At 39.2% G+C, this 13,603-nt stretch overlaps 1 protein-coding gene across 1 annotated transcript; it reads left to right on the forward strand.

The window, feature by feature from the left end:
• The first annotated feature begins 247 nt into the window (after positions 1-247).
• Positions 248-13,252, forward strand: LOC120557883 (myosin heavy chain, fast skeletal muscle-like). Its single transcript, XM_039798549.1, has 41 exons — positions 248-266; positions 544-599; positions 897-1,112; positions 1,847-1,990; positions 2,083-2,239; positions 2,342-2,369; positions 2,463-2,574; positions 2,657-2,749; positions 2,855-2,918; positions 3,034-3,132; positions 3,515-3,618; positions 3,921-4,059; positions 4,179-4,297; positions 4,752-4,901; positions 5,031-5,201; positions 5,292-5,598; positions 5,770-5,840; positions 5,980-6,067; positions 6,152-6,269; positions 6,433-6,556; positions 6,683-6,819; positions 6,977-7,232; positions 7,324-7,566; positions 7,644-7,820; positions 8,276-8,421; positions 8,837-8,927; positions 9,023-9,412; positions 9,545-9,671; positions 9,804-9,922; positions 10,037-10,233; positions 10,416-10,599; positions 10,683-10,848; positions 11,087-11,211; positions 11,292-11,600; positions 11,690-11,893; positions 11,967-12,092; positions 12,206-12,376; positions 12,465-12,569; positions 12,702-12,797; positions 12,886-13,017; positions 13,117-13,252. Exons 3-41 carry the CDS (start codon positions 909-911, stop codon positions 13,135-13,137), a joined length of 5,814 nt encoding a protein of 1,937 aa, XP_039654483.1. The 5' UTR covers positions 248-266; positions 544-599; positions 897-908; the 3' UTR covers positions 13,138-13,252.
• Positions 13,253-13,603: the final 351 nt, after the last annotated feature.

The raw sequence follows: 13,603 nt of genomic DNA on the forward strand, positions 1-13,603 counted from the left end.
ATGTATTACTAAAGGCAACACAACAGCCTTGTTGTTTACCAATAATTACAGGAATATGGAGAAAACCTCAATTCCCAATATTGACAATGATCCAGCGTGGAAGACATCCCATAAACTGTGTAATGTGACAGCTAGCGCTAAGAACTACTGCACAAGCATTATGTCAGGCAACATGACCAAATACAGCAATGCACGTGTGATAGGCTCCCATCACACTGGTATAAAAGGCACAGCAAACCTCCACCAAGAACAGGCACCCAGCAAAGGTGAGTTTCTTAGTGGCTCAGACATGTTTAGAGTCATTAAACTACTCCAAAACAAATTAGTATACTTATAATACCGCCATGCATCGTTTGCATCAAGTCAATATTGTGTTTAAAATATGGAAGATAAACATTTATAGGACTACAAACAGTTTGTAACACGGAAGTATTCTCAATATATTTGCATTTAATTATAATCACTATGTTTTTAAATACATTATGATAGAGTTAACTCTCTAAGTAGCCTTTCTGGACCTTACATCTTTGCTCTTTTTTTCAGAAGTCTGCACTGAAATCTGCCAGAACAAACCTCCTGCTCTCCTGGTGTCATCAAAGGTAAATTCTTATTTGTCCTGGAGAATAACTCAAGATGAGATATGGTTTCAACAATTACTATTGCATATGTACTATACTTGTAAAATAAAGCTCGTCCCCTACGAAGATCACAATCGTGTTAGTACTTTGCTAAGTTCTGGTATACCGGTACCTATGTGTATTTAACCAATGTTGATGGTAGAGCATTCATTTGACGACAGTTATAATAGACATTGTTGAAGTCACCACATGGCACTCATCCATTATCTTTCTTGGCATTTAAAATGAATGACTTTTGTCTTGTTTCTTATTGTGCAGTAAAGGGTCATCATGAGTATTGATCCTGAAATGCAGTGTTTTGGCCCGGCGGCCATTTATCTCCGGAAGCCAGAACGAGAGAGGCTTGAAGCTCAAACCAGTCCCTTTGATGCTAAAACTGCATACTTTGTGGCCGAGCCCACAGAGATGTACCTGAAGGGAAAACTTATTAAAAGAGAGGGCGGCAAAGCCACCGTGGAGACCCTCTGTGGAAAGGTGAGCATGTTGGCAGTGGAATAAAGTGCGACAGTGTACTCCTGTGTGTGAACCCTAAAGTAAAAGGTAAAAATATTTGTGGTGTTATAAATCCTAACTTCCCTCTGTAATACCACCGTGGAGACCCTCTGTAAAAAGGTGAGATTGAACACAGTAGAATTAAATGTTTTACAGGGCTTAACATTTTTTTATGTAAAATCTGGACAGCTGTAATACATGTTAATTATATGATCATTTAAAACGTTTAAATGAAAATCAAAAATTAAATTAAGTTTAAAGGCATAGTGCGTACTTTCTGTCTCCCCCATGAGGATTTGTAAGTAATGACAACAAAACTGTCGGCGCCTCCACAGGATACAAGCCCTCTGTGATCACGTACCACCCCCACCCCTCCTTCACGCAGTTGCTTGTAACCAAGGAGGACACGGAGCATCTTCGCTCGATTTTCTGCACGCAAAAGTCCTTGGATGACCCCATTTTCTAAACATAGCCATAATGAGAAAAACAGACAGAGGAGCTGAAAGTCTTAATTAGCTTTGTATCAACTCATTTGGCAATGGCTTGAATGTAACGGACGTTCATTAATATAAAAAAAATTACGCACTAAAGATTTAAAACATAATATACAGTCAAAAATGTGTTTGCAGACAGATGAATAACAACAACAATACATCAGACAACACATAACTGCTTGACAGTAAATAAAACATATTTTTGTGGCTCTTCTGTAACAGACTCTCACTGTGAAAGAAGACGACATCCATCCCATGAACCCTCCAAAGTACGATAAGATTGAGGACATGGCCATGATGACCCACCTCAGTGAGCCTTCTGTGCTGTATAACCTCAAAGAGCGTTATGCAGCATGGATGATCTACGTGAGTTTTGTGGAGAAGAGAGAGAACTTTAATTGCATATACATGTATTTGTTGAAAAATTGATTGTTCTTTCATATCACACACTGTTACAGACCTACTCAGGACTGTTCTGCGTCACTGTGAACCCCTACAAGTGGCTCCCAGTGTACGACTCAGTGGTTGTCTCAGGATACAGAGGCAAAAAAAGGATTGAGGCTCCACCCCACATCTTCTCCATCTCTGATAACGCCTATCAGTTCATGCTCCAAGGTAACAATCAGTTTATAAGCAGCAGTGTGTCCAGAAATATAGCAGCTGCACTTCAGGAGAAGTCAACTACTAACTGTTTTACACCATTTTGATGCCTTGCAGATAGAGAAAACCAGTCAATCCTGATTACGTAAGTGACAATTTTCTATATCATCTACACTATACTGTAAGTATTGGCAACAGCAGTAAAATAATTTCAAAATATATTCATAAACACACCCAGTGGAGAATCCGGTGCAGGAAAGACCGTCAACACCAAACGTGTCATCCAGTACTTTGCGACAATCGCAGTGGCTGGAGGAAAGAAATCTGAGCAGACTGCTGGCAAGATACAGGTAAGAAACGTTGAACAATATTAATTTTAAATATAAAATGAAAAGTATTTTGAGTATTGTCATATTGACATGTTATTTCTAGGGGTCACTGGAAGATCAAATTATTGCAGCAAACCCACTGTTGGAAGCTTACGGTAATGCTAAGACTGTGAGGAATGACAATTCTTCACGTTTTGTAAGTTATTTTTGTGATTTCTCTTTGACTTGAAATTGTGTGTTATTTTGTTACAACAATTATTTACTGTGACATTAATTGAAATGTTAATCTGTTCTTGTAAAGGGAAAGTTTATCCGAATTCACTTTGGGACAACTGGAAAGCTGGCTTCAGCTGATATTGAAACATGTAAGAGTTTTCGTGGAACTCATCCAGAATTATCTGTTTTATTGCATGACCAACTCCTTCAGCTGTGCTTCACTAGAGTTTTCCCTCTATTTTTCCACAACATAACTCTATATAGATCTGCTGGAGAAGTCTCGAGTGACGTTCCAGCTGTCTGCTGAGAGGAGCTACCACATCTTCTATCAGCTCATGACAGGCCACAAACCTGAGCTGATAGGTGAGAGTTTAGTGAATAATATTATCAGTTATTCTTAAACCCCTAAATTCTGGAATCAATTGCCTCTACATATCAGGCTGGCTCCAACATTGTCTGTTTTTAATCCCGTCTAAAACATATTTTTTATTTAACATTTTACAATAGTTGCCTTTTGATATTACTGTCATTTTGCTGTTAAACTGTTGTCCTTTGTTGTTTTGTGTTTATTGTGTTCTTTCTATGTTTTTCTTTTTTTATTGTACAGCACTTTGGTCAACTGTGGTTGTTTTTAAATGTGCTCTATAAATAAATACATTTGGATTGGAAGTAAACAACAATAGCTTATCACATGTATAGCATATATATTCTGTTATATTTACATGTTTGTTTTCCCTTTCTTCAGAGGCCCTCCTGATCACCAAAAATCCATATGACTATCACATGATTAGTCAGGGTGAAATCACAGTCAAAAGTATCGATGACGTTGAAGAATTCGTCGCCACTGATGTAAGGACAACTTCACTTTGATTATTACATTTGCAGCCATTACAAATCAGTCTTATGTTCACTTTTATGATTACTATTTCTATTACGTATCTTAAGTTACCAGTTTATTGTATCTCTGCAATAAATCCTATCTTTATCATTTGGACTCAACTCTATTGTAAGTTTTGAAACAGTAATGTATGGTAGTGTTGTACTGGATTGCGTTAATATGAAGGAGTTGTGTTTAACATCCTCCCCTATTTAGATTAATTATTCCAAGAATAATCTAAGTTTGTGTTTTAAACTGACTCTTTATTTCACAGACTGCTATTGACATCCTGGGCTTTACTGCAGAAGAGAAGGCGAGCATCTACAAGCTGACTGGAGCTGTGATGCATCACGGAAACATGAAGTTCAAGCAGAAGCAGCGTGAAGAGCAGGCTGAGCCCGACGGCAATGAGGGTATGAAACCCAAACACCATGAGCTTTAATGTAGTAGTCAAGTTTTTGCCACTTAAAATAGAACTTGTGATTTAGAAGTAAATGTTTTAAGTTATGACTATTTGTGTTCTTTTTTTTAGAGGCAGATAAAATCGCCTACCTCATGGGTCTGAACTCAGCTGATTTACTAAAAGCACTATGCTACCCCAGAGTGAAGGTTGGAAATGAGTATGTGACCAAAGGTCAAACTGTCCCTCAGGTATGGGATGTCAACAAGAGCGCACGCGCGTGCACACACACACACACACACACACAAAAGAAATTAACACATACAAAATACTTCTTCCTTTTCCCAATTAAAAGACACTTTAACATAGATAATATTTGTTTCTGAATTGTTCTCGAAATACTGAAAATAACAGCACTGACATGAAACAGAGGAGCTTGGATTACAACACACATAAAGGCAGTGTGACTTCATTCTCTGCTCAGGACTCCATTAGTCCACTATATCTTTACATAGCAAATATTTGTTTGCTGCTATATTAACATTCTGAAGGTTAAGGCTCACAATGCAACCACAACTCTCATTACGTTCTTTGGACCATAGCTTTTAATGCTTTTTAACCTATTTGACCCCTGAAATGTTGAATCAATTTTGTTCATTTTTACAACATCCTTATTAATATTGTATTATTCATTTGTAAAATCAGGTCAACAATTCCGTCTCAGCTCTCTGCAAGTCTGTCTATGAGAAAATGTTCTTGTGGATGGTCGTCAGAATTAATGAGATGCTGGATACCAAGCAGGCAAGACAGTTCTTCATCGGTGTCCTGGATATTGCTGGATTTGAAATTTTTGATGTAAGATTGCTTGGCTGATACGGCATCTTATGCAGCTTCATTTAAAGCTGAGAGTACAACTAATTACATTTTTAGTTACGTAAAGTTAATTCAGGCCTTTGCTGACCGTTTGTATTGTAATTTCTTCAGTACAACAGCTTGGAGCAGCTGTGCATCAACTTCACCAATGAAAAACTGCAACAGTTTTTCAACCACCACATGTTTGTCCTGGAGCAAGAAGAGTACAAGAAAGAGGGAATTGAATGGGAGTTCATTGATTTTGGTATGGACCTGGCTGCCTGCATTGAGCTGATTGAGAAGGTGAGCGACATGCTGTATTTTCACATAAAACAGAAAACTATCTGATGACGTTAATAACTTTTGTTTTAAATAATCATTTCATCATGACAGCCAATGGGCATCTTCTCCATCCTTGAGGAGGAGTGCATGTTCCCCAAGGCATCAGACATCACCTTCAAGAACAAACTGTATGACCAGCATCTTGGTAAAAGTGCTCCCTTCCAGAAACCCAAACCTGCTAAAGGTAAAGCTGAGGCCCATTTCTCCCTGAATCACTATGCCGGCACTGTTGATTATAACATCACTGGCTGGCTGGATAAGAACAAAGACCCCCTGAACGACTCAGTGGTTCAGCTCTACCAGAAGTCTGCAGCCAAACTGTTGGCTCACCTCTATGCATCACATGCCCCAACAGAAGGTGAGGATAATATTTTAAAGAACACAAGTTGGAAGCATTTTCAGGTGTTTTCATTACATCTTAAAATACACTGGTCAATTTGTAGCTTACATACTGTATATGAATGCAGTTTAAATAAAATGTTCTATATTTGTCCAAGTTAATAATTCAAATGTAATCTCCATGGTACAGCTGAGGGTGCTGGAAAAAAAGGTGCCAAGAAAAAGGGTGGGTCTTTTCAGACAGTATCTGCTCTGTTCAGGGTAAGTATCACAAATGATGAAATTATTACATAAATACATAAGAAGATGTAGACAACTAAATTCTCAAATCCTGAGCATCCACGGAAATAAGCCTAGTCAATTTTTGTTAGGTAAAGATTTGAATGTTTCCATATTTCAGGAGAATTTAGGCAAGTTGATGACCAACTTAAGGTGCACCCATCCTCATTTTGTACGTTGTTTGATTCCAAATGAGTCAAAGACTCCTGGTAAGCCTAATATCAGTATCCATTTATGCATTTAAACACTACTGTAATTATGCAAAACAAGACTGAACTTACCATGTCTTTAAGGTCTCATGGAGAACTTCCTGGTCATCCACCAGCTGAGGTGTAACGGTGTACTGGAAGGTATCAGGATCTGCAGGAAAGGTTTCCCCAGCAGAATCCTCTACGGTGACTTCAAGCAGAGGTACACTAGCTATTTCTGGACCTCTTAGTCCACATTTGTTGATTCTGTTATGTGCATGATCTGATTGAGTATAACCACATTTTTGACAATATTATGATTACATATAGTGTATATGATCAATACAATGAATTATTCATTGAATTATTAATTTCCCTCCAATCAGATACAAAGTTTTGAATGCCAGTGTCATTCCTGAGGGACAATTCATCGACAACAAAAAGGCCTCAGAGAAACTCTTGGGCTCTATTGATATTGACAAAACTCAGTACAAATTTGGACACACAAAGGTAATATGTTTGTCTGATATGGGTGTGTGTGTGTGTGTGTGTGTGTGTTTTTTTATTTTTTTTAAACTGCCAACACTGATACTGCAAGTAAGCATAACCATCATTTTGAGTAACACTTTGTTTTAGGTGTTCTTCAAAGCCGGTCTGCTGGGAGTTCTGGAGGAGATGAGAGATGATAAACTTGCTAAGCTGGTCACAATGACTCAGGCTCTCTGCAGAGGTTTCCTCATGAGGAGAGAGTTCGTCAAGATGATGGAGCGCAGGTACATTAGATAGTTAGCTTTATACAACAAAAGGCAACTGCATATGTGTAGTATTCAAGCCAAATATTTACTTAAAAAACACTCCATACTTCCTGTTAATGCAGCTTTAAGAATTTAAATGAATCTGTTTATTTACTTCAATACCTGTTTTCCCAAGGGAGGCAATTTATTCTATTCAGTACAATATCCGCTCATTCATGAATGTCAAAACCTGGCCATGGATGAAGCTGTACTTCAAGATTAAGCCTCTGCTGAAGAGTGCAGAGACTGAAAAAGAGATGGCCCAAATGAAAGAGGACTTTGGAAAGATGAAAGAAGATCTGACAAAGGCTCTGGCTAAGAAGAAAGAACTGGAGGAGAAGATGGTTTCTCTGCTGCAGGAGAAGAATGACCTGTTGTTGCAAGTGCAGGCTGTACGTTAAATAGAACAAGACAATTTGCTACATTATTTATTTTTTTACCATAATTCAATATCATTTTAATTGTATGTCATTGTGAATCTAGGAGAATGAAAACCTCAGTGATGCGGAGGAAAGGTGTGAGGGGCTCATTAAATCAAAAATCCAGCTTGAGGCCAAACTCAAAGAGACGTCTGAGAGACTGGAGGATGAGGAGGAAATGAATGCTGAGCTGACTGCAAAGAAGAGGAAGCTGGAGGACGAGTGCTCTGAGTTGAAGAAAGACATCGATGACTTGGAGCTCACCCTGGCCAAAGTGGAAAAGGAGAAACATGCCACTGAGAACAAGGTTGGTATCTTCCCTTAGGCATTGAAGTCTATTCTTTGCAGAACACTAAACTTATTTTTACAATATTGTGAATACAGGTTAAAAACCTGGTGGAGGAAATGGCATCTCAAGATGAGACCATTGCTAAGTTGACCAAAGAGAAGAAAGCCCTCCAAGAGGCCCATCAGCAGACCCTTGATGATCTGCAGGCAGAGGAAGACAAAGTCAACACTCTGTCGAAGGCTAAAGTCAAGCTGGAGCAGCAAGTGGACGATGTATGTATATAATAGGGTTGCAGCGATATAAAGGTTTCACGGCATACTGTTGTATGAAAATGTATGGTTATTGTACCGTGTACATTTGCTTACTCTACTGCACTGAATTTCTTTTCAGATTGTTTAAACATACTTATATTAAAAAAAGAATGGTTTCAAGTTTCGAATATAAAATAAAGCATTTGTTCAATGAAAGAAAGCTTGGGGGGGTCATTGAAATGGATAATAGTAATAATAATAATAATAATAATAATAATAGTAATACTACTACTACTACTAATAATAATAATAGTGTATTCCATATACCGTGATACCGTGATACAGTATATTCTGAGGCAGTTATTTTGTACTGTAAAAATCTTATACCATTGCAACCTATGTATATTATAATAAACTGATTTCAGTCCCCTTGAAAGTAAAAAACTAAAAGTAACTCCTCATCTCGGTTCAAACAGCTTGAAGGTTCTTTGGAGCAAGAAAAGAAGCTCCGTATGGATCTTGAGCGATCAAAAAGAAAGCTTGAAGGAGATCTGAAACTGGCCCATGAAACCATCATGGATCTGGAGAATGACAAGCAGCAGTCTGACGAAAAAATAAAGAAGTATGTAATAATGAGAACTTAATTTATATCCTCCACAATTCCCAAAATAACAGTGTGCATATAACATGTTTCATTATTTTTGCTAACAAAGGAGGGACTTTGAGACTCCTGTAGTCAAATACCATACTTATTGAAAAGGTTATACACCTACAGTGAAAACAGGTAGTCCTGTTCAAATGTGGTTCTGCAAAATTTTAAGTTACTACATCACAATCAATAAAAACGGATTTCCTTATGCTCAAAATGATGTTAGAAAACTAATGTAATTGTGATTTTATCAATGATTTTAAGACTAACAATAGACAGTCAAGAAATTAAGCTAAGTACAATTACAAATCGCAACTCGTTTTGTTTACTTCAAGACAAAAAAAATGAACACTGGATGAAATATTTATGATTTTTTGTCCCCGCACAGGAAGGACTTTGAAACAAGCCAACTTCTTAGCAAGATTGAGGATGAGCAATCACTTAGTGTGCAGCTTCAGAAGAAAATCAAAGAACTTCAGGTTGGTACAATATCCATAAGTGACTGCATTCCACAAATATAATATATTAGATTGTGGCTTTGTTTATGTTTTTTTTTTCAACATGTAAATATTAGGCGCGTATTGAGGAGTTGGAGGAAGAGATTGAGGCTGATCGAGCTGCTCGGGCCAAGGTGGAGAAGCAGAGGTCTGATCTCTCCAGGGAACTTGAGGAGATCAGCGAGAGGCTCGAAGAAGCTGGCGGAGCAACGTCTGTTCAGATCGAGATGAACAAGAAGCGTGAGGCCGAGTTTCAGAAGCTGCGCCGTGACCTGGAAGAGTCCACCCTGCAGCATGAGGCCACCGCTGCAGCTCTGCGCAAGAAGCAGGCTGACAGTGTGGCAGAGCTGGGAGAACAGATTGACAACCTCCAGAGAGTCAAACAGAAGCTGGAGAAAGAGAAAAGCGAATACAAGATGGAGATCGATGACCTCAGCAGCAATATGGAGTCTGTCGCCAAATCCAAGGTAAAGTAAAAATATTGAGTCAATAACTGGGTCAACAAAACTTACTCTGCTACATCTCTGCCTTTATTGGGCTCTCATTGAATTAGACTACATTGCATCACTTTAAATCAGCACAACTTTTGTTAATTTCAGGGCAATCTGGAAAAAATGTGTCGTACTCTTGAGGATCAACTGAGTGAGATGAAATCCAAAAATGAAGAACACGTGCGACAGCTGAATGACATTGGGGCACAAAGGGCAAGACTGCTAACAGAGAATGGTGAGAGAGAGAGAGAAAAAAAAAATATATATATATATACATATTATTTTATTTATTAATACTAACCTTATGTTTTCAATACAATACACACCTTTGCATTTAGATTAGTTCTAAATCTCTGTCTCTCCTCAGGTGAATTCAGTCGCCAGCTGGAGGAGAAAGAAGCCCTGGTCTCTCAGCTGACGAGGAGCAAGCAGGCTTACACCCAGCAGATTGAGGAGCTCAAGAGACACATTGAAGAGGAAGTTAAAGTATGTGCTCACACAAAAATTAAATAAATAGACTAAATAATTAAATAGACTAAGTTCAAAGGTTGAAGTTAGACACATTTCAGTTAATAAAAAATGTCTCTATGTCCTTGTAAGGCCAAGAACGCCCTGGCTCATGCTGTTCAGTCAGCTCGTCATGACTGCGACCTGCTCAGAGAGCAGTATGAGGAGGAGCTGGAGGCCAAATCTGAGCTGCAGCGCGCAATGTCTAAGGCCAACAGCGAGGTAGCTCAGTGGAGAGCCAAATACGAGACTGATGCCATTCAGCGCACTGAGGAGCTGGAGGAGGCTAAGTAAGACATTACAATTTAAACTTTGTATAAAAACTATCAATGACAAATTTAAGCTATTCCACTGTAGCACTGAATGCACTTTTAGTTGGTTGTTTGGGAGGGATGCACCTACTGTACATAAGAGCTTGAGTCTTTTATCACATGCATCAATTCTAATAACTCACCCTAACATGTTTCAACAGGAAAAAGCTTGCCCAACGTCTTCAGGATGCAGAGGAATCCATCGAGTCTGTGAATGCAAAATGTGCCTCTCTGGAAAAGACAAAACAGAGACTGCAGGGTGAAGTGGAAGACATGATGATCGATGTGGAGAGAGCTAATGCTCTGGCTGCTAACCTCGATAAGAAGCAAAGGAACTTTGACAAGGTTAGGTTTTCTGTGTGCCTTGTGTGCTTAAATGAAGACAGTAAAATTGTGAATTAATTACATGGGTCATTTTATGTGTTCAGGTTCTTGCAGAATGGAAACAGAAGTATGAGGAAAGCCAGGCAGAGCTGGAGGGAGCTCTAAAAGAAGCTCGTTCTCTCAGCACTGAGATGTTCAAGATGAAAAATTCGTACGAAGAATCTTTGGACCACCTGGAGACATTAAAGAGAGAGAACAAAAATCTGCAACGTATGCAAACTTTAAAAAAAGAAAGCAGAGTACTTAAATAGGCTACTAGTAAAATGAATTGTCAGTGACTAACTAACAGTGACTAATTAAACTAACATCAAATGTAATACAATATTGCAGCTTTTTGTAATTTAATAAAAGTATAGAGTATATTAAATCTAATTGGCTACCAAAGACACAAAGCAAATAATTCAGTTCACACCTACTTAAATAACCGCTTAAACCTTGTGTCTTACAGAGGAGATCACGGATCTAACTGAGCAAATTGGGGAGAGTGGAAAAACCATTCATGAACTGGAGAAAGGGAAGAAGACTGTAGAGACTGAGAAGTGTGAACTACAGACATCACTTGAAGAGGCAGAGGTACTGTTTGACAAATATCTCTCATTAAACACAATTTTAAGTGATGCTGGGGCTACACAAGATATTTATTTTTTGTCAAGGCTACCCTGGAGCATGAGGAATCCAAGATTCTCCGCATTCAACTTGAACTCACCCAAGTCAAGAGTGAAATTGACAGAAAACTTGCAGAGAAGGACGAGGAGATCGACCAGATCAAGAGGAACAGCCAGAGAGTGATTGAGTCCATGCAGAGCGCTTTGGATGCTGAGGTCAGGAGCAGGAATGATGCCATGAGAATCAAGAAGAAGATGGAGGGAGACCTGAATGAGATGGAGATTCAGCTGAGCCACGCCAACCGCCAGTCAGCCGAAGCCCAGAAACAGCTGAGAAACGTGCAGGCACAGCTTAAGGTATGGTGGCTTATTAAACAGAAATGAAGGTAAAGTTCACTTAATTCAGACTTCATTGCAAATGTTTTTTGTTTTGTTTTTAAATTTAGGATGCGCTTTTGCATCTTGATGAAGCCATTAGAAGCCAGGAAGACATGAAGGAGCAGGTGGCCATGGTGGAGCGCAGGAACAACCTGATGCTGGCTGAGATCGAGGAGCTGAGATCGGCACTGGAGCAGACGGACAGAAGCCGCAAAGTGGCTGAACAGGAGCTGGTAGATGCCAGTGAGCGTGTGGGACTGCTGCACTCTCAGGTAAATAAACACCTGACAACAAAAAATGACAGCATGTAATCCAATCCAAACTGTAATCCAATTATTTGTTTAGAATACCAGCCTCATCAACACCAAGAAGAAGTTGGAGGCTGACCTTGCCCAGATCCAGGGTGAAGTGGAAGATGCTGTCCAGGAAGCGAGAAATGCTGAAGAAAAGGCCAAGAAGGCCATCACCGATGTGAGTCATCCTTACACATTTTCTATGTAACTGAACATCTAGTGTTATAGCCTTTGAAACATTACACTGCAATAGGCTTGCATTAGATAATATACAATTCAACAACATTTCAGGCAGCCATGATGGCAGAAGAGCTGAAGAAGGAGCAGGACACCAGCGCTCATTTGGAGAGGATGAAGAAGAACCTGGAGGTGACAGTGAAGGACCTGCAGCACCGCCTGGATGAAGCTGAGAATCTGGCCATGAAGGGCGGAAAGAAGCAGCTTCAGAAACTGGAGGCTCGGGTATGTGCCATAAGGACCAACCTATTCGTATTTACTTGAAGGCAATGCAACATAATGCATTGTAAAATCTCTGCATTCTTTATTCAAGGTTCGAGAACTGGAGGCTGAAGTTGATGCTGAGCAGAGGCGAGGTGCTGAGGCCATCAAGGGAGTACGGAAATATGAGAGAAAAGTAAAAGAGCTCACCTATCAGGTAAATTGCTTTTTACAAAACTAAAACTTAAACTACTGGTAATAATAATATACAGTTTGGTGATGAAAACAGTAGGCTTAAGCTAGTAGTTAGCTTGTATTACAATGTTTTATGATTCCTGGTATATAACAGTTTGAGGAGGACAAGAAGAATATTGTCAGACTTCAGGATCTGGTGGACAAGCTACAGCTGAAAGTGAAATCCTACAAGAGGCAGTCTGAGGAAGCTGTGCGTACACCTAAGTATTCATCATGACACACATTCTGAAAATGTCACTCAGTCCACAGGTTTTGAATCATTGTGGCTTATCATACAGGAGGAGCAGGCCAACACTCACCTGTCCAGGTACAGGAAGGTGCAGCACGAGATGGAGGAGGCTCAGGAGAGAGCTGACATCGCCGAGTCTCAGGTCAACAAGCTGAGGACAAAGAGTCGGGAAATTATCACGGTAAAAAAGAGCTGTCTGAGATGAATCAAGTTTGTAGAAATGCAATTTGTTTGGATTATCTGGCCAAATGTTTTACATGCTATTGTTCTGTCATTTCAGATCAGGAAAGTAGAAGAGTGAGGAAGAAATCAAGGTTATACAGTAGCAAGAAGCCATACAATATGAGTTACTTGTTCACTCTAGCAAGTTAAGCATGCTGTGATAACCTAAACTCAATAAAAGGTAGTTTGTTGCATCTTTGTTGTCAGTCTTTTCATTTTTTAATTACTGATTTAAAGATTGAATATTTAACATCCTTGGATACTGAATGTCTTTAAGCCTTCAGGGGCTTACTCTAGGATCCATTGTGTAATTTAGACCAGAACGATACACGATGATACAAAGTTATTAAATCATATATAAGAATCAACTAGATGCCATCTTGAGATGGGATCACACCGGCCACGAAGCAAAATCGGACCAGGGGCAAAAAGTGGGTAAACTTAAGTCACTACTTTAACAGCCATCCTTTAATTCATTCAACCTTTCTACACTCTGAAAGAAGACAATGGGTGACAGGATTTCCAACATAAAACGAGTAACAATA

This window comes from Perca fluviatilis, chromosome 4, assembly GCF_010015445.1.
Source record: "Perca fluviatilis chromosome 4, GENO_Pfluv_1.0, whole genome shotgun sequence".
Lineage (NCBI taxonomy): Eukaryota > Metazoa > Chordata > Actinopteri > Perciformes > Percidae > Perca > Perca fluviatilis.